The sequence below is a fragment of the Procambarus clarkii genome, chromosome 45 (assembly GCF_040958095.1).
Source record: "Procambarus clarkii isolate CNS0578487 chromosome 45, FALCON_Pclarkii_2.0, whole genome shotgun sequence".
Taxonomy (NCBI): domain Eukaryota; kingdom Metazoa; phylum Arthropoda; class Malacostraca; order Decapoda; family Cambaridae; genus Procambarus; species Procambarus clarkii.
Genome location: NC_091194.1, coordinates 19,293,845 through 19,319,696, shown reverse-complemented (window position 1 = coordinate 19,319,696; position 25,852 = coordinate 19,293,845). Strand labels below are relative to the sequence as shown.

Below are 25,852 nucleotides of genomic sequence, written 5' to 3'. Positions count from 1 at the left end.
CTGGGAGCCACTTAGTAGCATGTCTTTGCACCTTTTCCAGTTTGTTGATGTGCTTCTTAAGATATGGGCACCACACAACAGCTGCATATTCTAGCTTTGGCCTAACAAAAGTCATGAACAATTTCTTTAGTATATCACCATCCATGTATTTAAATGCAATTCTGAAGTTAGAAAGCATAGCATAGGCTCCTTGCACAATATTCTTTATGTGGTCCTCAGGTGATAGTTTTCTATCTAGAACCACTCCTAGATCTCTTTCTTTATCAGAATTCTTTAAAGATTTCTCACATAATATATAGGTTGTGTGGGGTCTATGTTCTCCTATTCCACATTCCATAACATGACATTTATTAACATTAAATTCCATTTGCCAAGTGGTGCTCCATATACTTATTTTGTCCAGGTCTTTTTGAAGGGCATGACAGTCATCTAAATTTCTTATCCTTCCTATTATCTTAGCATCATCAGCAAACATGTTCATATAATTCTGTATACCAACTGGTAGATCATTTATGTACACAATAAACATCACTGGTGCAAGAACTGAACCCTGTGGTACTCCACTTGTGACATTTCTCCATTCTGATACATTGCCTCTGATTACTGCCCTCATTTTTCTATCAGTCAGAAAATTTTTCATCCATGATAGAAGCTTACCTGTCACCCCTCCAATATTTTCCAGTTTCCAGAACAACCTCTTATGTGGAACTCTGTCGAAAGCCTTTTTTAGGTCCAGATAGATGCAGTCAACCCAACCATCTCTTTCCTGTAATATCTCTGTGGCTCGATCATAGAAACTGAGTAAATTCGATACACAGGATCTTCCAGATCGAAAACCATACTGTCTGTCTGATATTATATCATTTCTCTCTAGGTGTTCTACCCATTTAGTTTTGATTAGTTTTTCCCATACTTTCACTATTACACTTGTCAATGATACAGGTCTATAATTGAGGGGGTCTTCCCTGCTGCCACTTTTGTAGATTGGAACTATGTTAGCCTGTTTCCACCCGTCTGCTACGATTCCTGTACACAGGGATGCCTGAAAGATCAGGTGAAGTGGAATGCTGAGCTCAGATGCACATTCTCTCAGAACCCATGGTGAAACGCCATCTGGGCCAGCTGCTTTGTTCTTACCGAGCTCCTTGAGCATTTTTTCCACTTCGTCTCTAGACACCTCTATGTGTTCTATGTTGTTCTCTGGAATTCTTATTGAATCTGGTTCCCTAAAGATTTCATTTTGTACAAACACACTTTGGAACTTTTCGTTTAGTGTTTCACACATTTCCTTTTCATCTTCCGTGAATCTATTTCCCATTTTCAACCTCTGAATATTATCCTTTACCTGCAATTTGTTGTTTATGAATTTATAGAATAGACCTGGTTCTGTTTTACATTTGTCCGCAATCCCTTTTTCAAAATTTCTTTCTGCCTCTCTCCTCACTGCCGTGTAGTTGTTTCTCGCATCTTTGTATCGCTGGTATGTTTGGGGGTTCGGCCTCTTCCTGTATTGATTCCATTTTTGTGTCTTTCGGTCTCTAGCCCTCTCGCAATTTCTATTGAACCAATCCTGTTTCCTAGTTCTGCATCTCTGTTTTGGTATAAATTTTTTTGTGCCTTTATCATATATTTCACAAAACTTGCCATACATCTCATTCACTTCCTTGCCTAGCATCAAGTCTGTCCAATTATACTCACTAAAAAATTTTCAAGGTCACCATAATGTCCTCTCCTGAAGTCTGGTTTTTCAACTGCTTCAACCTCCTTATTTTCTTCCAGCTTATAACGCATTGCATACTTTATTCCCAAAAAGACATGGTCACTTTTACCCAAGGGAGGAAGGTACTGAATGTCAAATATCTCTTCCTCCTTCCTGGTAAATATCAAATCTAGCATGGAGGGAACGTCCCCTTCCCTCATCCTCGTAGCTTGTTTAACATGTTGATACAAGAATGTTTCCAGGATGAGGTCTACAAATTTACAGGTCCAAAAATCTTCTGTTTTAGCTTCATATGCTTCCCAGTCTATGGATTTCAAGTTGAAGTCACCGACTATCAACAGTCGTGATCTATCGTTATCCGCTCTCGCTATAATCTCTCTCATTATTGTTATAAGACCTTCACGTTTACTATCTAGCTCCTCCTTTGACCATGTGCTGCTTGGCGGTGGACTATATGCATTTATCATCATTAGTTTATCATCCTCATAGCAGATCTCTAGTGCTATTATGTCAACTTCTTGTGGATTGGCAGTCATTATTTCCTTCACCTTTAGGTGTTCTTTTACCAGCACAGCAACGCCACCGCCTTTCCTAATTTTTCTGTCCCGTCTCCAAATTGAGTAGCCCCTTGGGAATATGACCTCATTTAAAATTACATCTTCAAGTTTTGTCTCCGTGAGTGCAACAATGTCTGGTGTCTGCAGCTGTATTACATCACTTAACTCCAGTATCTTCGATCTCACTCCATCTATGTTGGTGTATGCAATCTTCAGGAACTTGTTCCCCCTCTCCTTATTCTTCACTCCCCCTCTCTCTATTGATTTTGTTGGTTTGCCTTTATGTACCACTTTACTGGTTTGCCTACCCCTATCACTTTGTAGAAAAAAGAATTTATTTCTTCTTCATTCCTGCTCTCATTTAAATGTTTTGCCTCGGCGAGGTTCAGTTTCAGCTTCTCTCTATCTTCTTTTGAAAGAAAAAAGAAAGAAAAAAAAAAGAAAGGTGTGGTGAACCCCGTGTATCCGCGGGCTGTTTAAATCTTGCGTAGTACTCCAACACATCATATGAGGTGATGCGCAGTTGACTGGAACAACGTCCAACATGTCATATGACGTGATGCGCACTTTAAGGGTTAAACTGCGCATGGCGTATATATACGCCATGAGTAACATGTCCCACTGTGCGCATGGCGTATATATACGTCATTGGGTGCCGGGCACGATTCAAATGGCTCGCGGCTACACAGGGTTCACATCAACTTCCTCAGGGCTCTTGTAAACAGCTGCCATGGTTAAAAAAAATCATGGGCAATATTCTCCGTTGTGAGAGCCACAGTACTGTGGGAGCAACCAATGCTGGTGCAAGCAGCATGAGCTAACAGCATTGCTGTTCAGCTTCTGACTACAGGATCGCCTAAAAATGTAAAAATAAATATGTAACTACTATTATTTAACGATGACAGTACTGTATTACAGATGTCCTCTGAATGCGATAAAAATGGCCGTGATTGTGATAATAACAGGATTGTTGCGATCATTATTGCTGTGTGGGAGGAGTAATGCGTAAGGAGGGAGGGAGATAGTGTCGTTAACTGACTGTGTGGCCACCAGTTATTGTCTGCATTCACCATACCAGCTCAGTGGTTCTCTATGGTGAATGCAAATATAGATACTTATATATAATGTGTGTACTGTATTAGTGTAATAACAGCAAAAGGATTATGTTGGGAGAAGCCAATTGGGTGATGGAGGTGGCATCATCTGCATGACTGGTCTAGCTATGTAGAGGGTGGCCACTAGGCTCTTTGGGCACCCTACAAGCTTAGCTGTACAGTTACGGTGCTTACAACATGTAGATACTTATATATAATGTGTGTATATAGTTTAATAACACTACAAACAGTATTATCGGGGGAGAAATCTTAGTGCGCCTGACCTTGAATGAGTGAGGGAGGCAGCTGCCAGCTGTGTTTACTAGTTGTGTTTTTACGGGGGTTGAGCTTTGCTCTTTCGGCCCGCCTCTCAACTGTCAATCAACTGTTTACTAACTATTTTTTTTTTTTTTTTTTTTTTCCACACCCCCCACACACACACACCCCAGGAAGCAGCCCGTGACAGCTGACTAACTCCCAGGTACCTATTTACTGCTAGGTAACAGGGGCATTCAGGGTGAAAGAAACTTTGCCCATTTGTTTCTGCCTCGTGCGGGAATCGAACCCGCGCCACAGAATTACGAATCCTGCGCGCTATCCACCAGGCTACGAGGCCCCCAGCTGTGTGTGTGTAGCGATGTCTCTTAGTGCCTGAACTAACTATACTGTATCAGTTTAGTTGTACAGTTGTGGTGAACAAAACATGTAGATACTTATATATGTGTGTATATAGTGTAATAATTGCAAAACTATTTATTTATTGTTTTATGAACATAATAATTGAATCACTAATATGAACATCATACTTTTGAGTACAGTATAGTGATGATTCACACATTTTATTATATAAATCTATCACATTACACACTATTGAATGATATTATTGCAAAAAACTAAGAAAAAGTCAATCAGACATTGAAATAATTAGGTAATAATATCTTTGTGGCAACTCCCACCTGACCGCTTGGGTGACGCTGACCGCCTCTGACGATAGCTCTGTCGACATCCCTATTTTGGCAGACTTCCTCGGCCTATTGCACCCAAGATATGTCGCCTACGATTTTTTTTCATGTGCTCAGGGAACACAAATTAACATTTCTAGGGGGAGCCCCTATGGCTCCTCGGAGCTTACTAGGCTGATATGCTAATGTCAGACTTTGGCATCAGTCATGTTTATGGAGTTTTTATGGGCCTACCGGGGACCACGAGCCAGAACCTGGCCCCCTCTAGAGAGGCAAGGGGAGCAATGGCCTATAGAAACCCCCGTGTGATTGGAAGCATTCTATGTCTGCCATCGACTGGGTTAGGCACCCAGAATGGTAGGCGTCCCAAAACAAACCCCTATTCTGGTGAAAATTGCAACCAAAAGCCGAACGAGTGGCTAAAACTCCCCAAACAAAAAACGAGCAAACTAGTATGATGTCACCTGTCATCGCGCCGCTGTCTGCACAGCTCCCCCCTCCCCGGGAGGGGGAAGGGGTAGCCCCAGACCCAGGCCAGCAATCCACACCCCAGTTCTTGAGGCTGATGCTATCAGCTCGGTTGTGTGCTCTGGCTCCAGTCTTTTTGCAGCGCTGTGCCTTGTGTGTGGCGGCTGTACTCCAAGGGTGCGAGAGCCAGGAGTTATTCTTCAGTACTCAGGCTGCATGTACCTAGGGTTCCCTTCCCTAGATGCCTTGTAAGTACTGCACTTGGAGCTTGGGGTTACCTTCCACAGGTTCCTCGGGGTCTACCTCTGTGGGTCTGTTTAACTGCTCGGTTTTTCAGCCGCCCTTTGGGTACTTGGGTGTTTTGTTTCCCTAGTTTACCTTAGGGTAAGAGGCAGTTTTTGCACTGGTAAGGGGTGCAGGATGCTGCGCAGCTTATTGTCACCTATCACAGCAGCTGGCTCTGTTCCTTGGGGTATGTTGTCCTCTTGCAGGGTTTTGTTTTTCTTTTTGTTTTTGCCTTGGTGGGGGGGGGGGTTCTGTCCTACTTGCCACTGGTGTTTGGCCTCGCCCTGATACTTGGTGGTGCCCCCTGCTTGGTCCCCGTGAGTGTACACGTCCCTGGGGTTCAGCTTTAGACAGTTTGTTTGGTAGTTTTGGGTGTTGGTTAGCAGTACCCTGCCTGGGTTTACCCTGAGTGAGAGTCCTCTTCAAGTAAATGCTCAGTGTCTCAGGGCGTCCCTCATTGTTTTTGCCTCCATCACGCAGCCTGTTGGGTCGGTGACACTTTCAACCCTGAGTCCTGTGAGTATTGTTGCATGCTGGTTACTCACTTTACCCAATCTGTGGATGATCATCTTCGGGTACAGGCTGCGCAGGAGGTGCATTCTAGGTTTCGTTTGTTGCAACGCGCTCGGTTGGTTGCTCACCTGGATGCCCCGCGGCTGCCCCGTTTTACTTATAGGGACCCGGACATGGGGGCTGGGGGTCGCTTCAACCCTGGTTCAGTCTGCACCTCCTAATCCTTCCCCTTTTGTTGTTCATTCTGGTCCCCCTTCCCTGCTTCCGGCCCCGAAACGTCTGAGGGTTTTGGAGTCGGGGCAGGGGTTAGTTGGTCTTGAGACTCTGGCAGCCTCGGGGGACATCCCTTCCTGTGTGGCAACTGAGGCATCCGAGTCTCCTCCCCTGGCCGAAGCCTCTGGGTCTGACCAGTGGGCCTCATTCTATCTGGCTTCTACGGCAGTACCGGCCTTGTCTGATGGGGTCGGTGCTTGGGAGAGGACTCAGCCCCAGGTCCTGCGGAGGAAGACCCTGGGGCTGGGGAGGGGCTGACTTGAGGGCCTAGGGCCCCACTGGACCCCGCCTGGGTTTTTATACCCTCTGAGTGGGGCTTACTGTTACAAGGAGTAGGGTTTTCTTTTCCCCCCTCTGTGTACGAGTTGGACTTGGTGTCTGGCCCTCCCCTGGTTCGGTTCCGTGTTTTCCCCAGGTGCTTCGGTTCCGTCTTTCCGGAGGTTTTTGGCTTATCGCATCCAACCCTTGCGGCTAACCTCCTGCGTGACCCAAATTATGCCTCGGCAGTGGATCCCTTGGCGTTCAGGTTTGGGACTTCATTCTCTTTCTGGCTTCGTTATGAGGTCCCGGAGTCGTCTTGGCTGGCAGACTGTCCTGTTTTTGCCGTGGAGGCTTAGCACTCCTTCTGCCGTTCCTGCATGCTTGAGTGGTGGGTGGCTTCGATGGTGCTTCAGGTTTTCCTGGGGGGCAACCTTGAGCACCTCAATGAGTGCTTGTCCCTGGGATGTCCTGCCCTTCCCCGGGATGTTGGTGACGTTCAGCTCCATGTGCAGGTTCCCTCCCTTTCGGCGGCGCAGGTGGCGGAGGACTTGTGCGCTCGGGGCCTTTTGGTTGTGGCCTTGCGCTTTTTTCCCTCCTGGAGCTGTCTTCTGACTGGATCACGGAGGATGTGGGGGCGCTTGGGTCTGTTCTTGGATCTGGCGCCTTGGCCTCGGCGGCTCGCTCATTAGCTGCCTTGCTGAAGCTTTTCACGCCGATCTTGCAGGATGTGGTGGCTGTTTTATGCTTCCTGGCTCGTGTGTCGGCAGATGGTGCTTGCCGCCTCTGTGGAATCTGCTTGGGCCTTGGCTCTTAGGATGTCTTTCCCTTTTTGTCCTCTCTTGTTTGAGGCTTCCATCTTTGTGCAGTATATTCAGGCTGCTTCGGATTCTTGCCGTCCTATGTTGGACTTGCTGGTTCTCCGGGGGTCCCGTGGTGGGCCTTCCCGGAAGGGTCGTGCCAAGGCTCGGGGTTCCTCTCGTCATGATAGGCCACTGGTGTCGGTTTCGGGTTCGGTCCCTCCTTCGGATCCGCCTTCGTCTGGTCGGCGCGGTGTTTGCTCTGTACTCACCTAATTGTACTCACCTAATTGTGCTTGTGGGGGTTGAGCTCTGGCTCTTTGGTCCCGCCTCTCAACTGTCAATCAACTGGTGTACAGATTCCTGAGCCTACTGGGCTCTATCATATCTACATTTGAAACTGTGTATGGAGTCAGCCTCCACCACATCACTTCCTAGTGCATTCCATTTATTAACTACTCTGACACTGAAAAAATTCTTTCTAACGTCTCTGTGGCTCATCTGGGTACTAAGTTTCCACCTGTGTCCCCTTGTTCGTGTCCCACCCATGCTGAAGGGTTTGTCTTTGTCCACCCTGTCAATTCCCCTGAGAATTTTGTAGGTGGTTATCATGTCTCCCCTTACTCTTCTGTTTTCCAGGGATGTGAGGTTCAGCTCCTTTAGCCTTTCCTCGTAGCTCAATCCTCTCAGTTCCGGGACGAGCCTGGTGGCATACCGCTGAATCTTCTCTAACTTTGTCTTGTGTTTAACTAGGTATGGACTCCAGGCTGGAGCTGCATACTCCAGGATTGGTCTTACATAAGTGGTATACAGGGTTCTGAAAGATTCCTTACACAAGTTTCTGAAGGCAGTTCTTATGTTGGCCAGTCTAGCATATGCCGCTGATGATATTCTTTTGATGTGGGCCTCTGGGGACAGGTTCGGTGTGATATCAACCCCCAGATCCTTCTCTCTATTTGACTCTGTGCGAGGTTCTGGGTCTTGTAAGGGGTGCCGGCCCTTTCGCGGTTCGCCCCATTGATGGGGCGATGGGGTGGAGACTTGCGCTGTTCGCTCACGCCTGGTCCAACGATTAGGGAGCGTTTTGGGTCGTTTCGCATGGCCTCCGGTGGCGTTGGGTGGCCCCTCCCCCTGTGGGGGGCTCGGGGCTGGCAGGGGAGGCTCTGTTATGTCGTCTTGGAGTGGGTTCGCTTGGGCGTAGTCGAAACGATGATGACGTCCCTCAGATGGGTTTCCCGCCTGTTTCCAGTCCCGAAACGGGACTGCGCGGACCTGCGGTTCATTCTGAACTTGTCCCGTCTGAACCCCTGGGTTCATTGCCCCTCCTTTCGGATGGCCACGCTGTCCCAGGTTCGACTCCTGTTGGAGCCAGGCGCTTGGATGGTGTCCCTGGAACTCCGGGACGCTTATTGGCATGTCCCGATTCATCTGGGGTTCAGGGACTGGCTCGGTTTCGTTGTGGGGCTTCATGCTTACCGCTTTCTTTGTCTCCTGTTCGGGTTGCACCTGGCACCTCGCGTTTTCACATGCCTCACGTGGGTCGTGGTGACCCGTCTGCGTCTGTTAAGTGTTCGGGTGTTGGCCTACCTCGACGACTGGTTAGTTTGGGCTCCCAGCCAGTCCACTTGTCTGCTGGCCTGGGATCTGGTTCTTTCTCAGCTCGCTGGGTTCAGATTCTTGGTGAACTGGAGAAAGTCCCATCTGGTTCTCACCCAGGTTCGGACCTGGCTGGGCTTTGTGTGGGACTCTCGGATCGCTTCCTTGTCTCTTCGTCCGAAGTCTCTCCTGCTGCTGTGGTCCCACATGCGCCTGTTTCTGGGGGTCTGTCTCCCGGGTCGCCCGGCAGTTGCTCGAGGGTCCATGCGGGAGCCAGAACTTCGCAATGCTGGTCTACCCACTGGGTCGGGTTTGGTATCGTCGGCTGTTCTGGTTCCTTCTGGGATGTCCCTTCCGCCTCTCTTTCGCAATCACTGGGTTCGGACCCCAGGGCTTTGCGTCGGTTACTGCATCGCTGGCTTCCTCTTAGGGTTTTTCCGGGTTCATTGCCTTGGTGCCTACCCAAGCCCTCGCTCAATGTGTTCACTGATGCGTCGTCTCTTGGCTGAGGCTTTGTGATCAGTGCTCACCAGGCCGGCCAGTGACGTTGGGGTCCGTCCTTCTGTCGAGCCCTCAGCACTATGCGGGAGTTCGCGGTGGTGTGGTTTGCTCTTTGCAGGCTTCGAGTTGCCCGTGGATTGACAATCTGGCTCCATTTGGACTGCTCCCTGGTGGTTCATTGTGTGAACAATGGGGAGATTAGATGCGGTCCTTGGCTCTTTGGCGCTGGTCACTTCGGGTGACTCGTCTGCCGAGTTCTGGGGGTTTGGCTCTCCTGACAGTTCATGTGTGGAGAGTGTCCAACATCTTGTCCGATGGCCTGTCTCATTTCATTCCCCCTCTCCACAGAATGGATGGTCGTTGCCAACTCCTTCCGTTGGCTTTGCCAGACGTTCGGATGCCCTGAGGTGGACCTTTTTGTGTCGGCGTGGTTGCAGCGCCTTCCCCTGTATGTGGCGCCCTTTCCCGACTACGAGGCCCTCAGGGACAACGCCTTTTGGTCGAGCTGGGGGTTCCTGTACCTCTTTCCCCCGGTTCAGCTGTTGCTCCAGGTCCTGACTCGCTTGGAGACTTACCAGGGGAGAGTTGTCCTCTTGGCCCCTTGGTGGCCGGCCCAGCCGTGGTTTCAGGCACTGCTTGCTCGGTGTCCGAACCCGGAGGTTTTCCTCGCGGCTGTGCCTCTTCCAGCAGATCGAACTGGTACGTCACATGGATAGTTCAATCTTCTCCTGGAATCTTCGCGTATGGCATTTTTGACTCGAATTTATCATCATCTCTATGGTGATCAGGTGGCTTCCTTATTAGTGTCCCACCTGTGGGCTTCATCTTGGAAGCAGTATGAAGTTTCCTGGCAGTCCTTCTGGTTCTTCTTACATCTTCGTCGTTGTACTTCGCTTTCTGTTCGGGTGGTGTTGTCTTTTCTCTCTTGGTTGTTCCAGGATCGTCTCCTTATGCTTAACACTGTCACCTCGTATCGTGCGGCGCTGGCGGAGCCGCTTCAGCTTGCTTTCGGTATTGATGTCACGTCTGCACCGTTTCGTAAGCTGTCTCGGGCATTGTTTCACCTCCGGCCTGTTCATGCGTCGCCTGAGCTGGCCTGGTCTTTGGACAGAGTGCTCTCTTTTCTTTCTTCAACTCGTTTTGTTGTGGCTCCTTCAGTTCCGAATTGTTTTTCGAAGGCTCTTTTTCCTGTTGGCATTGGCCTCTAGGGGTCGGATTGGTGAGCTTCATGCTCTCCCCCGGCGCAGAGGTTTCTGCTCCTTCGGTCGGGGAGATCAGTTTGTTGGTCTGCAGCCTTCTCCTTCTTTTCTGGCGAAGAATGAGACTGCTGCTTTCCGGAGGGGACCCTGGGTTGTTGGTGCTTAGTTGGTTAGGCCGGGTGTATCATGCTTTGTGTCCGGTTAAGGTTCTCCGCCGTTATTTGTGCGCCATGGCTTCTGTGTCTGTGGACGCGCTTTGGGTTGATCCAGTTTCCCTTCTTCCCTGTTCGAGGGTGCGGGTCTCCCAGGTCGTCCGCAGGGTTATTAACACTTTCGCTCAGCGACGACTCGATGCTGAGTTGCCCGTTTACTACAGGAACGTCTGGCAAGGACTCGGCATTGAGTCCTCCATGCGGCAAAAGTAGCGGCGTTTTCAGGGAGGTTTTGCCGCAGTTTTGGACATTATATGCATTTACACTTGTAGGGAATTTCATTGTGAAGACATTGATACCAAAATGAAAGACCTAGGACAAGAATTGAGGTAACAAAATTGAAAACAGAATACCCATTTTATTGCTCTTTATTAGCGCTCACGTGGGTAACACTGTCACTTTTTCTGTTTGCTGTGGGTGGTATGCCAGTCTTTTGGACTTTATATTTGCATATACTCCTGTAGAGAATTCTATTGCGAACACATTGATACCAAATTGAAAAATCTAGGACAAGAATTGAGATGACAAAGTTTAAAAAAGTATACACTTTTCAGAATTACTCTCTAATGTAATAAGAGGCAGCTTGGGGTTACACAGCGCTCTCTTTCTGGTAACCGCGGCCTGTTTTCATCACGTCGGCGGGTGGAGATCGCTGCTGTTTTTGACATTATATGCATATACTTCTGTTGGGAATTCTATTGCGAACACATTGATACAAAAATGAAAGACCTAGCACGAGAATTGAGTTGACAAAATTGAAAAGAGTGTAAACATTTTATCACTCTTGTGCGCTCCCGGGTAACTTTCACTCACTTTCTCTGTTAGTTGCGGATGGTAAGCTGGGCTTTTGGAGTTTATATGCATTTAATCTTGTAGAGAATTCTATTGTGAAGACACTGATACCAAATTGAAAATCTTAGGACGAGAATTGAGCTGACAAAGTTGAAAAAAGTATACACTTTTCAGAATTTACCGCGCTCTCCTTCGCGCTCCCGCGGAACGCCCAAACCCACCCGGGGTAGTGGAGCGCTCGGGGGCCCAGAACGCCAAAGGGTTAAGGCTAACCAGCCTGCGGTCTATCCCCGTGCCCGTGACGTCCGCAAGTTCGCGGCTCTTGCTGCCGTCTTTGGCAATATGTCCAGAGCTTACATTTGGGCGTGGGGATTTTGGCAGTCGAACAGGGTCCTGGCTTCTCATTACCTTGTTAACTTTCCTGGGCCCAGTCGGTCCAATGTCGTTTTGGGTCAGCGGATGCAGCCAGTTGTCTTGACTTCGGGTTGAGGAGTGAGCAGCAACCGCCTCCCGGGTAAGTCCCTATTCTTTCCTCTGTGGGTAGTTAGCTCCGGGAAGCCATAGGGGCTCCCCCCAGAAAACCAGGGTTGAATATAATGAAACACCATTTTCTGGGCGAGTTCCGGAGGCTCCCTGGCATCCTTCCCCTCCCTCCAGTTGGCGTTTTTTCGCATATTTTGACATCCAGTCTCAGAACTGGGGCGTGGATCGCTGGCGTGGTGGATCTGGGACTACCCCTTCCCCCTCCCGGGGAGGGGGGAGCTGCACAGACAGCGGCACGACGACGGATGACATCATACTAGTTCGCTCGTTTTTGTTTGGAGAGTTCTATCCACTCGTTCAGCTTTTGGTTGGAATTTTCACCCAAATAGGGGTTTGTTTTGGGACGCCTACCTTTCTGGGTGCCTAACCCGGTCGATGGCAGACATAGAATGCTTCCAATCACATGGGGGTTAATATAGGCCATTGCTCCCCTTGCCTCTTTAGTGGGGGCCAGGTTCTGGCTCGTGGGCCCTGGTAGACCCATAAGAACTCCATACACATTACTGATGCCAAAGTTTGACATTAGCATATCAGCCTAGTAATCTCCGGGGAGCCTCCGGGAATCACCCAGAAAATGACGTTTCATTATATTCAACATTGGTTTTTTAGAAGCCGAATTTTTTCTGGGGGGAGCCCCGTCGGCTCCCCGGAGCTATCCCAGGCTGATATGCTAATGTCAGACTTTGGCATCAGTCATGTGTATGGAGTTCTTAGGCCTACCGGGGACCACGGCCAGAACCGGGCCCCCTCAGAGAGGCAAGGGGAGCAATGGCCTATAGAAGCCCCCGTGTAGTTGGAAGCATTCTATGTCTGCCATCGACCGGAACAGGCACCCAGAAAGGTAAGCGCCCCAAAACAAACCCCTATTCTGGTTAAAATTGCTACCTAAAACCGAACTAGTGATAGAACTCCCCAACCGAAAACAAGCAAACTAGTGTGACGTCACACACTGCCGCGCCGCTGTCTGCGCAGCTCCCCCCTCCCCGGGAGGGGGAAGGGGGAGCCCCAGACCCCCCGCGCCGGCTACCCACACCTCAGTTCTTGAGGCTGATGCTATAGGCGATGGTCGTGTGCTCTGGCTCCGGTGTCGCTACTGCACTGTGCTTTGCGTGTGGTGTTAGTTTTGTGGGTGCGAGAGCCAGGAGTTATCTTCAGTACTCGGGCTGCATGCGCCTAGGGCTGCCTTCCCTAGGTGCCCTGTAAGTACTGCCCTTGGGGCTTGGGGCCACCTTCCACAGGCTCCTCGGGGTCTGCCTCTGCTGGTCCGTTTTACCTTTCGGTTTTTCGGCCGCCTGTTGGGCTCTTGGGTGTTCTGTTCTCCCTTGTTACCGGCAGGTAAGAGGCAGTTTGCACTGGTAGGGGCGCAGGGTGCTGCTCAGCTTGTATTTCCCGACATCGCGGCCGGCTCTGTTCCTTGGGGTTCGCTGTCCTCTTGCGGGGTTTTGTTTTTCTTTTTGTTTTTGCCTGGTGGGGGGTTCTGTCATTTTATTCAGTTTGTTTGCCCTTCCACTGTTCTCCTCGGTGGCGCCCCCTGCTAGGTCCCCGTGAGTGTACACGTCCCTGGGGTTCAGCTTTAGAAGTTTGCTTGGTAGTTTTGGGCGCCGGTTTGCAGCACCCTGCCTGGGACTACCTGAGCGCGAGTCCTCTTAAAGTAAACGCTCAGGACCCTGGGAATCCCCTAGGGGGCGCGTGGGTCCGATGGATGTGACCCCGGAGTCCCCACTCGCTGTGTGCGAGTTTGAGGGTTGCTCGGTCCCCTTGTCTCAGGGTGACCCTCATTGTTTTTGCTTCTGCCACGCTGCCTGTTGGGTCGGTGATACTTTCGACCCTGAGTCCTGTGAGTGTTGCTGCTTGCTTGCGACTCAATTTACCCAATCCTCTGATTCTATTCGGGTACAGGCGGCACGTGCGTTGCAGTCTAGGTTTCGTCTGTTGCAACGCGCTCGGTTGGTTGCTTCCCCGGATGCCCCGGGGCTGCCCCGCTTTGCTTTTCGAGACCCGGACTTGGGGGTGGGGGTCGCTTCGATCCTGGTTCAGTCCGCACCTCCTCGTCCTTCCCCTTCTGTTCGTTCTGGTCCCCCGCCCCTGCTTCCGGCCCCGAAGCGTCTGAGGGTTTCGGGGTCGGAGCAGGGGTTACTTGATCTCGAGACTCGGGCAGCTTCGGGGGTTGCCCCTTCCGGGGGGGCGGCAGAGGCATTCGAGTCTTGTCTCCTGGCCGAAGCTTCAGGGTCTGACCAGTGGGCCCCCCTTCCTCCAGCTTTTCCGGCTGCTCCGTCCTTGTCTTGTGGGGTCGGGGCTTGGGGAGAGGACTCGGCCTCGGGTCCTGTGGTGACGGACCTCGAGGCTGGGGAGGGGCTGACTTGGGGGCCTTGGGCCCCGCTGGACCCCGCCTGGGTTTTTCTTCCCACTGAGCGGGGCTTATTGTTACAAGGTGTGGGGTTTTCTTTCCCCCCCTCTGCGTACGAGTTGGATTTGGTATCGGCCCCTCCCCGGGTACGGTTCCATGTTCCGCCGGGTACGTCGGTTCCGTCCTTCCGGAGGTTTTCGGCTTATCGCATCCAACCTGGTGTGGTGCGAGCGGCCTTTGCAGCTTACCTCCTGCGTGACCCGGATTATGCCTCGGAAATGGATCCGTCCACGTTCAGGTTTGGGACTTCGTTCCCTTTCTGGCTCCGTTACAAGGTTCGGGAGTCGTCCTGGCTAGCAGACTGCCCCTTGTTTGGTCTGGATTCCTGGCATTCCTTCTGTCGTTCCCGCACGCTGGAGTGGCGGGAAGCTTCCACGGTGCTTCAGGTTTTCCTGGGGGGTGATCTTGAGTACCTGAATGAATGCTTGTTTGCCCCTGCCCTTCCCCGCGATGTGGGCGTTATTCAGCTCCATGTGCAGGTTCCCTCCCTTTCGGCGGCGCTCGTGGCGGAGGACTTGCGCGCTCGGGGCCTTTTGTGTTCGGCCTTGCGGTTCTTTTCCCTCCTGGAGCTGTCTTCGGATTGGCTCGTGGAGGATGTGGGGACGCTTGGGTCCGTCCCGGGGTCTGGCACCTTGTCCTCGGCTGCGCGTTCGTCGGCTGCCTTCTTGAAGCTGTTCACGCCGATTTTGCGGGATGCGGTTTCCCTGTTCTATGCTTCCCGTCTCGCGTGTCGGCAGGCGGTGCTGGGTTCCTCCGTGGAATCTGCTTGGGCTCTGGCTCTTAGGCGTTCTTCACCTTTTTGTCCTCTCCTGTTTGGGGAGTCGGCCGTGACGCAGTTTATTCAGGCTGCGTCGGCGGCTTGTCGTCCGATGTCGGACTTGTTGGTTTTCCGGGGGTCCCGGGGTGGGTCTTCCCGGAAAGGTCGTGCCAGGGCTCGGGGTTCCTCTCGTCGTGGTAGGCCTCTGGTGTCAGGTTTGGGGTTGGCTCCTCCTGCGGACCCTCCCTCGTCTGGTCGGCGCGGTGTTCGCGCTGTGCGGGGTTCTGGGTCTCGTAAGGGTCGCCGGCCCTTTCGCGGTTTGCCCCTTTGACGGGGCGATGGGGGGCGGCTTGCGCTGTTCGCCTGCGCCTGGTCCCACGATTCGTGGGCCTTTCGGGTCGTGTCTCGCGGCCTGCGGTGGCGTTGGGTGGCCCCTCCCCCCTTTGGGGGGTCGGGGCTGGCAGGGCAGGCTTCTTCCCCTGCGCTCTGTCGAGTCGTCTTGGAGTGGGTACGCTTGGGCGTCGTCGAAACGACGTCGTCCCTCAGATGGGTTTCCCGTCTGTTTCCGGTTCCGAAACGGGACTGCGCGGACCTGCGGTTCATTCTGGACTTGTCCCGTCTGAACCCCTGGGTTCATTGCCCCTCCTTTCGGATGACTACGCTGTCTCAGGTTCGGCTCCTCTTGGAGCCGGGAGCTTGGATGGTGTCCCTGGACCTCCGGGACGCTTATTGGCATGTCCCGATTCATCCGCGGTTCAGGGACTGGCTCGGTTTTGTAGTGGGGCGTCTGAGTTACCGCTTTCGTTGTCTCCCGTTCGGGTTGAACCTGGCACCTCGCGTGTTCACACGCCTTACACGGGTTGTGGTGGCTCGTTTGCGTCTCCTAGGTGTTCGAGTGTTGGCCTACCTCGATGACTGGCTGGTTTGGGCTCCCAGCCAGTCAGCTTGCTAGCTAGCCAGGGATTTGGTTCTTTCCCAGCTCGCCGGGTTCGGGTTCTTGGTGAACTGGAGGAAGTCCCATCTGGTTCCCTCTCAGGTTCGGACTTGGCTGGGTCTTGTGTGGGACTCTCGAACCGCCTCCTTGTCTCTCCCTCCGGAGTCTCTCCTGCGGCTGCGGTCCCGCCTTCGTCTGTTTCTGGAGGGCCCTCGGGTCACCCGGCGGTTGCTCGAGGGGCTGTGCGGGAGCCTGAACTTCGCGATGGTGGTCTACCCGCCGGGTCGGGTTTGGCTTCGACGGCTGTTCAGGTTCCTTCGGGGTTCCCCCTTCCGCCTCTCTCGCGATCGCAGAGTTCGACCCCCGGGGGACTTGCGTCGGTTCCTGCGTCACCGGCTTCTTCTTCGGGTTTTTCGGGGTTCAGTGCCTTGGCGCCTACCCGAGCCCTCGCTCGATGTGTACACGGATGCGTCGTCTCTCGGCTGGGGTTTTGTGACCAGTGCTCACCAGGCCGGCCAGGGGCGTTGGGATCCGTCCTTCCGTCGAGCTCACAGTACGGTGCGGGAGTTCGCGGCAGTGTGGTTTGCTCTGGGGAGGATTCGGGTGGTCCGCGGATCGACGATTCGGCTCCATTCGGACTGCTCTCCGGTGGTTCATTGCCTGAACCGCGGGGGTTCGATGCGGTCCTTGTCTCTTTGGGGTTGGTCGCTTCGGGTGACTCGTCTGCTGAGTTCTCGGGGTTTGGCTCTCCTGGCGATTCACGTACGGGGCGTGTCCAACGTCTTTGCCGACGCCCTGTCTCGCTTCGTTCCCCTCTCCACGGAGTGGACGGTCGACGACAAGTCCTTCCGTTGGCTTTGCCAGACGTTCGGGCGCCCCGAGGTGGACCTCTTCGCGTCGGCGTGGTCGCGGCGTCTTCCCGTTTATGCGGCGCCCTTCCCCGATTGCGAGGCCGTCGGGGTCGATGCCTTTCGGCTCGACTGGTCGAGGTGGGGGTTCCTGAACCTCTTTCCCCCGGTTCGGCTGTTGCTCCAGGTCCTGACTCGCTTAGAGACTTACCGGGGGAGAGTTGTCCTTCTGGCCCCTTGGTGGCCGGCCCGGCCTTGGTTTCAGGCGCTGGTTGCTCGGTGTCCGAACCCGAGGGTTTTCCCGCGGCTCCGCCTCTTTCAGCAGATCGGGCCGGTACGTCACGTAGCTGGTTCGATCTTCTCCTCGAGTCTTCGCGTATGGTTTTTTTGACTCGAGTCTATCATCTCTATGGTGATCAGGTGGCCTCCTTGTTGGTGTCCCACCTGAGGGCTTCTTCTCGGCGGCAGTATGAAGTTTCCTGGCGGTCCTTCCGTTTCTTTTTGCGTCTTCGTCGTGTTAGCTCCTTGTCTGTTCGGGTGGTCTTGTCCTTCCTCTCGTGGTTGTTTCAGGACCGTCATCTTATGCCTAACACTGTCGCTTCGTATCGTGCGGCGCTGGCGGAGCCGCTTCAGCTTGCTTTCGGTATCGATGTTACGTCTGCGCCGTTTCGCAAGCTGTCTCGTGCATTGTTTCACCTCCGGCCTGCTCATGCGTCGCCTGAGCCGTCCTGGTCTTTGGACAGAGTGCTCGCTTTCCTTTCATCTCCTCGTTTCGTTGTGGCCCCTTCGGTCCAGGATTGTTTTTCCAAGGCACTTTTCTTGTTGGCTTTGGCCTCTGGGGGTCGGGTAGGGGAGCTTCATGCTCTCCTCCGGCGCAGGGGTTTCTGCTCTTTTGGTCGTGGTGATAGTTTTGTTCGTTTGCAGCCGTCTCCTTCTTTTCTGGCGAAGAATGAGACTGCTGCGTTCCGGAGGGGTCCATGGGTGGTTGATGCTTGGTTGGTCAGGCCGGGGGTGCATCATGTTTTGTGTCCAGTTGCGGCGCTTCGCCGTTATTTGCGCGCCACAGCTTCTGTGTCCGGGGACGCGCTGTGGGTTGATCCGGTTTCCCTTCTAACCTGTTTGCGGGTTCGGGTCTCTCAGGTCGTCCGCAGGGTTATTAGGTCCAGCCAGCCTGCGGTCTATCCCCGTGCCCATGACGTTCGTAAGTTCGCGGCTCTTGCTGCCGTCTTTGGGATTGTCTTGGTCTGATATTCGGGCGCGGGGATTTTGGCGGTCGAACAGGGTCCTGGCTGCTCGTTACCTTGTGAATGTCCCTGGGCCTCGTCGGGCCTGTGTTGCTTTGGGTCGGCGGTTGCAGCCAGTTGTCTCGGCTTCGAGTTGAGGGGTGAGCGACGACCGCCTCCCGGGTAAGTCCCTCTTTTTCTGTCTGTGGGTAGTTAGCTCCGGGGAGCCGACGGGGCTCCCCCCAGAAAACCAGCGTTGAATGTAATGAAACACCATTTTCTGGGTGAGTCCCGGAGGCTCCCCGGCATCCCTCCCTCCCTCCGGTCGGCGGTTTTTCGCATTTTTGACATACAGCCTCAAGAACTGAGGTGTGGGTAGCCGGCGCGGGGGGTCTGGGGCTCCCCCTTCCCCCTCCCGGGGAGGGGGGAGCTGCGCAGACAGCGGCGCGGCAGTGTGTGACGTCACACTAGTTTGCTTGTTTTCGGTTGGGGAGTTCTATCCACTAGTTCGGTTTTAGGTAGCAATTTTAACCAGAATAGGGGTTTGTTTTGGGGCGCTTACCTTTCTGGGTGCCTGTTCCGGTCGATGGCAGACATAGAATGCTTCCAACTACACGGGGGCTTCTATAGGCCATTGCTCCCCTTGCCTCTCTGAGGGGGCCCGGTTCTGGCCGTGGTCCCCGGTAGGCCTAAGAACTCCATACACATGACTGATGCCAAAGTCTGACATTAGCATATCAGCCTGGGATAGCTCCGGGGAGCCTCCGGGACTCACCCAGAAAATGGCGTTTCATTACATTCAACGCTGGTTTTTTTTAGATTTTATTCTTGCCCACAAGGGTGTAAATCTCCTCAGGATCCCTTAGCAGCTTAAGGGTTAATGTGGTCCTCAGGTGACAGTTTTCTATCTAGAACCACCCCAGATCCCTTTCTTTGTCAGAATTCTTTAAAGACTTCTCACATAATTTATAGGTTGTGTGGGGTCTATGTTCTGCAATTCCACATTCCATAACATGGCAAATGGAATTTGATGTGAATAAATGCCAGGTGGTGCTCCATATACTTATTTTGTCCAGGTCTTCTTGAAGGGCATGACAATCATCTAAGTTTCTTATCTTCCCTATTATCTTTGCATCATCAACAAACATGTTCATATAATTCTGTATTCAATCTGGTATATCGTTTATGTAGACAATGAACATTACCGGTGCAAGAACTGAACCCTGTGGTACTCCACTTGTGACATTCTTCCAGTCCAATTCACTTCCTCTTATTACTGCCCCTCATTTTTTCTATCAATCCGATACATTGCCTCTGATTACGGCCCTCATTTTTGTATCAGGAAATTTTTCATCCATGCTAGAAGCTTACCTGTCACTCCTCCAATATGTTCCAGTTTCCAGAACAACCTCTTATGTGGAACTTTGTCAAAAGCCTTTTTTAGGTACAGATAGATGCAGTCAATCTAACCATCTCTTTCCTGCAAAATCTCTGTGGCTCGATCATAGAAACTGAGTAATTCGTTACACAGGATCTTCCAGATCGAAAACCATACTGTGGTTTTATATTATATCGTTTTTCTCCAGGTGTTCTACCCATTTAGTTTGAATTACTTTTTTCCAATGTTTTGACTATTACACTTGTCAATGATACAGGTCTATAATTGAGGGGATCTTCCCAGCTGTCACTTTTGTAGATTGGAACAATGTTAGCCTGTTTCCACACATCTCCTACGACTCCTGTACACAAGGATGTCTGAAAAATCAGTTGAAGTGGAATGCTGAGCTCGGATGTACATTCTCTCAGAACCCATGGTGAAACTCCATCTGGACCAACTGCTTTGTTCTTTGTTCTTCTAGCATGGATGTAATGCTCCTTGAGCATTTTTTCCACTTCGTCTCTAGACACCTCTATGTGCTCTTATGTTGTTCTCTGGAATTCTTATTGTGTCTGGTTCCCTGAAGATTTCATTTTGCACAAACACACTTTGGATCTTTTCATTTAATGTTTCACACATTTCCTTTTCATTTTCAGTGAATCTGTTTCCCATTTTCAGCCTCTGAATATTATCCTTTACCTGCAATTTGTTGTTTATGAATTTATAGAATAGGATGGTTCTGTTTTACATTTGTCCACAATCCTTTTTTAAAAATTTCTTTCTGCCTCTCTCCTCACTGTCATGTAGTTGTTTCTCGCATCTTTATATCGCTGGTATGTTTGGAGGTTTGGCCTCTTCCTGTATTGATTTCATATTTGTGTCTTATGGTCTCCGGCCCTCTCGCAATTTCTGTCGAACCAATCCTGTTTCCTAGTTCTGCTTCTCTGCTTTGGTATATATTTTGTTGTCTTTATCATATATTTCACAAAACTTGACATACATCTCATTTACTTCATGTCTTAACAGCAAGTCTTTCCAATCAAATTCCTTTAAGAAATGTCTGAGTTTCCCATAATGACCTCTCCTGAAATCAGGCTTTTCAACTGTTTCAACCTCATTTTCTTCCAGATTATAACGCATTGCATACTTTATTCCCAAAAAGACATGGTTACTTTTACCCAAGGGAGGGAGGTACTGTACTGAATGTCAAATATCTCTTCTTCTTTCCTTCTATACAGCCTGAAAGGAACATCCCCCTTCCCTCATCCTTGTAGCTTGTTTAACGTGTTGATACAAGAATGTTTCCAGGATGAGGTTTACGAATCTACAAGTCCAAAAATCCTATTCTAGTTTCATATGCCTCCCACTCTATGGATTTCAAGTTGAAGTCGCTGACTACCAAAAGTTGTGATCTATCTTTGTCAGCTCTTGCTATTGTCTCTCTCATTAGTGTTATAAGGTCCTCTTGTTTATTATCCAGCTCCTCCTTTGTCCATGTGTTGCATGGCAGTGGACTATATGTATTTATGATTATTAGTTTATCATCCTGATTGCAGATCTCCAGTGCTATTATGTCAACTTCTCGTGGATTAACAATCATTATTTTGATTACCTTTACGTGTTCTTTTACCACACAGCCACGCCACCACCTTTCCTAATTTTTCTGTCCCATCTCCAAACTGAGTAGCCCCTTGAGAATATAACCTCATTTAAAATATCATCTTCAAGTTTTGTCTTCGTGAGTGCAGCAATGTCTGGCGACTGCAGCTGTATTACAACACTTAACTCCAGTATCATTGATCTCACTCCATCTATGTTTATCCATGTTTATCCATGTTGTTTGTATATCCATCTTAGTGAAACAGCTTTGGTGTGGTGGAATTAGTTATGACAACTTGACAGTTAATTTATATAAGAATAAATTAGTATTTACAGTATTCTCAATTTAGGAAAATTAAACACTGTAATGTTATCTGCATTTTCCTCAGAATCAACAGTTGGCTGCGATTCAGAGACGGGGGTGTACAGTCGCCCTTCAATGTATTACTAACTATTTTGGGAAAGATTTGCCACAGAAGATACCTCAGTTGTGGGACCTGATATGCAATCCTTTCAAGAGTGGTGTTGACAGTGACCCAGCACTAGAGATGGCTCAGGAGGCTGTCAACTGGCTGCAGCTCTTGGAGGTGGTTGTGCCAGCTCTCCATTCCCATCTGGTCTCTCAGGTCACTATTTCTTCCTATATTGTATCATTCGTCAGCTATTAGTATACAATTGGCATGGATATATATATACAGAGGAGCTCGTGAGTTGCGAACTTAAGTTATCTGAAAGTTCCAGTTTCATGATCGGGGTTGGGGTTTCATGCGTCCCAAACTAAGTTTAGAAAGCAAGGAAGCGGTCTGCCAGGCCTCGCGCCGGCCTGAGGTGGTTAGATGGCCTAGTTTGCCCACTGACCGTGTCGGGTGCCATGAGAAACCATTTCTGTCCTGCCCAGGACTCGAACCCAGACTTCCTGATTGCGAGTCAAAAAGGAACCCAATTGTGGACCAACAATATGCTGCTTTAACCCGTTCACTGCGCACTTGTTTTAGGCAAAAACTTAAACGGGCAATTGTTAAGGACATATTTTTGTTGTTTTTATAAATGTTCAGGTAAAGTTAATGTCAAAATTTTTCCAAACTAAACTATTTTCATTTCAAAACACAGAGTAATGAAAACATTAAAAAACATTAAAAACATTAACATATAGCCTAATTAAAAAAAAATGAACAACTCTCAAAACTATATTTGTTGGCTGGCGCAGTTGAGGGGGGTTAAGCAAGCAAAAATAAATCATAATATATCAATCTTATTTTTATATATGCTATAAAGATGATAGAGAGGATGGATATAGTACAGTATTTTGAATTATTCCCTGGAAGTTATTCCTGTATTGCTATCCTAAAAATTTATACATATCTTTTCTTTATTTATGCAGTTTTAATTATCCTCAAGATGTCTAATTGTTTTCATATTACTTCTATGTCTGTGTGATATCTGGAGAATGCTTTTGTTTAGCACCTGGACATTTCAACACAGTGGTATGGTACAATGGTAGCCACTCTTGTTGAGTCAAGTAGCAGAATTTAGAAGCAATTTAACACATTAGTGGTATGACTGATCCCTCTTTGTTGGTGTATTCCCTACTGCTAGGAAACAGTCATAGTGAGATAGTAGTAAGTACTGCCCTTGGGGCTTGGGGCCACTTTTCAAAGGTCACCTTGGGGTCTACATCCTCAAGGTCTTATGCTGCTCGGTGACTAACTGCCCTTGAGTCAGCTTGGGTGTTTCATGCACCACTGTTTGCCTCTGGGTAGGGGGTAGTTTCATCACTGGTTGGGGCGCAAGGTACTGTGCAGCTAGTTTTCATCTCTCATAGCAGCTGGTTCTGTTCCACCTGGGCACGTTGTCCTCTTGTGGGGTTTTTCTTTTATTTTTGTTTTCCTGCCTGGTTGGGGGTCTGGGTCCAAACCAAAAATCACCAAACCAAGGGTCTGCCCCTTGGTTTGGTCCCACACATTTCTATCTTGGTGGTCCTCCACTAGGCCCCTGTGAGTGTAAACGTCCCAGAGGATCAGCTATAGCAGTTTGTTTGGTAACTTTGGGTGCCGGTTACCAGTACCCTGCCTGGCTTCCCTTAGCAAAATTACATGACCAAGGGTCCTGGGAAACCCTGCAGGGTTGGGGGGGCTTTGTTCTGATGGATGTGACCCCTAAGTCCCATCTCGCTTCGTGTGCATTTGAAGGCTGCTCTGTCCCCTTGTCTCAGGTTGGCACTCAGCGGTTGTGCCTCTGTCATGCTGCCTGTTGGGTTGGTGACACCTTCGACCTTGCGAGTTTCTTGCAAGCTTTGTTCCTTATTCATACTCCAGTTCACCCAGTTTGATGATCATGATATGTGGGTGTAGGCAGCTTTGGTGTTTCATGCTCAGTTTAGGTTGCTGCAACCCGCCAGGTTGATTGCTACCCCGGTTGCCCTGAGATTGCCCCGTTTTGGTTATAGGGACCCGGACTTGGGGGTGCTGGTCGCTTCGCCCTTGGTTAAGTCTGCGCCCCCCTTGTTCATCCTTTTCCTTTATTCATCCTGCTTCAGGGTGCAAAGAGACTGAGGTTTCGGAATTGGGGCAGGGGTTTAGTTGGTGTTGAGACTTGGAGTGGTTTCAGGGAATGCCCCTTCTGAGGTGGCGACAGAGGCATTCGAGCATGTTTCTCCAGCTCGGTTCTCCTGGGTCTGACCAGTGAGCCCCCCTTCGTTCCTGCTTTCTTGGCTGCTCCTGTCTTTTCTTTAGAGGGAGGGTGTTTGGAGGATGGCTCGGCCCCGGGTTTTCATGGAGAGGTTCCCAGGGTGGGGGAGGGGTTGACTTGTGGGCCTTGGGGCCCGTTGGACCCCGCTTGGGTTTTTTGTACCCTCCGTGTGGGACTTGTTGTTGCAAGGAGTGGGGTTTTCTGTTCCTCCTCATACGAGTTAGATTTGGTGTCCACCCCTCCCAGGGTTCAGTTTCATGTTTCCCTTGGGTTTGGTGGTCCCGTCTTCTGGAGGTTTTTGGCCTTCCATATCCCGCCTCTTGTGGTGCGGGAAGCCTTCGCGCCCCACCTCCTGTGCGTCCCGGATTACTCCTCCATAATGATTCCTCCTTCTTGTGCGTTGGTCTCAACGACATGTATCATCTGCTCTTTTGAAGCTGTTTGTGCAGATCCTGAGGGATGCGGTGTTGCTGTTTTTTGCCTCCCTTCTCATGTGTCGGCAGGCGGTGTTTGCTTCCTCTGTGGAATCCGCTTGGGCCCCTGGCTCTTAGGTTGCCTTTTTGTCCCTTGCTGTTAATTTGCAGAGTCTGCAGTGGTGCAGTATCTGCAGGCGGCTTCATCCAGTTGTTGTCCCTTGTTGGTCTTCCTGGAGGTCATAGAGGGTCTTCCTGGAAGGGTCATGCCAGAACTCAGGGTTCCTCCTGTTGTGTTTACTAGTTGTGTTTTTGCGGGGGTTGAGCTTTGCTCTTTCGGCCCGCCTCTCAACTGTCAATCAACTGTTTACTAACTACTTTTTTTTTTTTTTTTTTTTTTTTTTTTTTCCCACACCACACACACACACCCCAAGAAGCAGCCCGTGACAGCTGACTAACTCCCAGGTACCTATTTACTGCTAGGTAACAGGGGCACTTAGGGTGAAAGAAACTTTGCCCATTTGTTTCTGCCTCGTGCGGGAATCGAACCCGCGCCACAGAATTACGAGTCCTGCGCGCTATCCACCAGGCTACGAGGCCCCGTGTTGTGGTAGGCCAGTGGTGCCAGTTTTGGAGCCGGTGCAACCTTCGGAACCTTCTTCATCTGGTCGGCGCGGTGATTGCTCTGTGCTGAGGTTGGGTTCACATAAGGGACATTGGCCCATTTCGCGGTTCGTCCCATTGACGGGGCGATGGAGGGGAGGCTCACTCTGTTTGCTCACGCCTGGTCTCACGATTTGTGGGCCTTTTGGGTTGTTTCTTGCAGCGGCATTAGATGGTGCCTTCTCCTTTGGGGGATTCGGGGTTGGTGGGGCGGGCTTTTTCTCTTGCACTCTGTCGAGGTCATCTCGGAGTTGGTTCGCTTGGGCGTGGTCAGCGTGGCCTCGTTCCTCTGGTGGTTTCCCGTCTCTTTCCGGTTTTGAAACGGGACTGCGCGGACCACAGGTTTATTCTGGACTTGTCCCGTCTAAACCTGTGGGTTTATTGCACCTCCTCTCAGATGACTACTTTGTCCTAGGTTTGTCTCCTCTTGGTGCCGGCTGTTGGTATGTCCTGATTTCTCCGGGGTTCAGGGGCTGGCTCGGTTTTGTTGTGGGGTGGCAGGGTTACCGCTTTTGTTGTCTCCCGTTCGGGTTGAACCTGGCACCTCGCGTGTGAACACGCCTTACATGGGTCATTGTGGCCCATCTGCGTCTCTTAGGTGTTCGGGTGTTGGCCTACCTCGACGACTGGCTGGTTTGGGCTCCCAGCCGGGCCAGTTGTATTTGGTTCTTTCCCAGCTCGCCAGGTTCAGGTTTTTGGTGAACTGGAGGAAGTCCCATTTGGTTCCCCTCCCAGGTTTGGACCTAGCTGGGTTTTGTGTGGGACTCTCGGACCGCTTCCTTGTCTCTCCCTCCAGAGTCTCTCCTGCGGCTGCGGTCCCGCTTGCGCCTGTTTCTGGGGGGCTCCCGGGTCACCCGGCAGTTGCTAGAGGATCTGTGTGGGAGCCTGAACTTCGCGATGGGAGCCGGTCGGCCAAGCGGACAGCACGCTGGACTTGTGATCCTGTGGTCCTGGGTTCGATCCCAGGCGCCGACGAGAAACAATGGGCAGAGTTTTTCACCCTGCCCCTGTTACCTAGCAGTAAAATAGGTACCTGGGTGTTAGTCAGCTGTCACGGGCTGCTTCCTGGGGGTGGAGGCTTGGTCAAGGACCGGGCCGCGGGGACACTAAAAAGCCCTGAAATCATCTCAAGATATCCTCAAGATAACCTCAAGATGATGGTCTACCCG

At 50.8% G+C, this 25,852-nt stretch overlaps 1 protein-coding gene across 2 annotated transcripts in view; it reads left to right on the top strand.

Moving 5' to 3' along the window:
- Hel89B (histone acetyltransferase 1) overlaps nucleotides 1-25,852 on the top strand; it is a 282,946-nt gene that overhangs the window by 166,792 nt on the left and 90,302 nt on the right. For both annotated transcript variants that reach the window (XM_045760944.2, XM_045760943.2), the window contains one exon: nucleotides 21,309-21,545. In XM_045760944.2, the coding sequence (XP_045616900.2) occupies nucleotides 21,309-21,545 (237 nt within the window). The remainder of the gene's footprint in view (nucleotides 1-21,308; nucleotides 21,546-25,852) is intronic.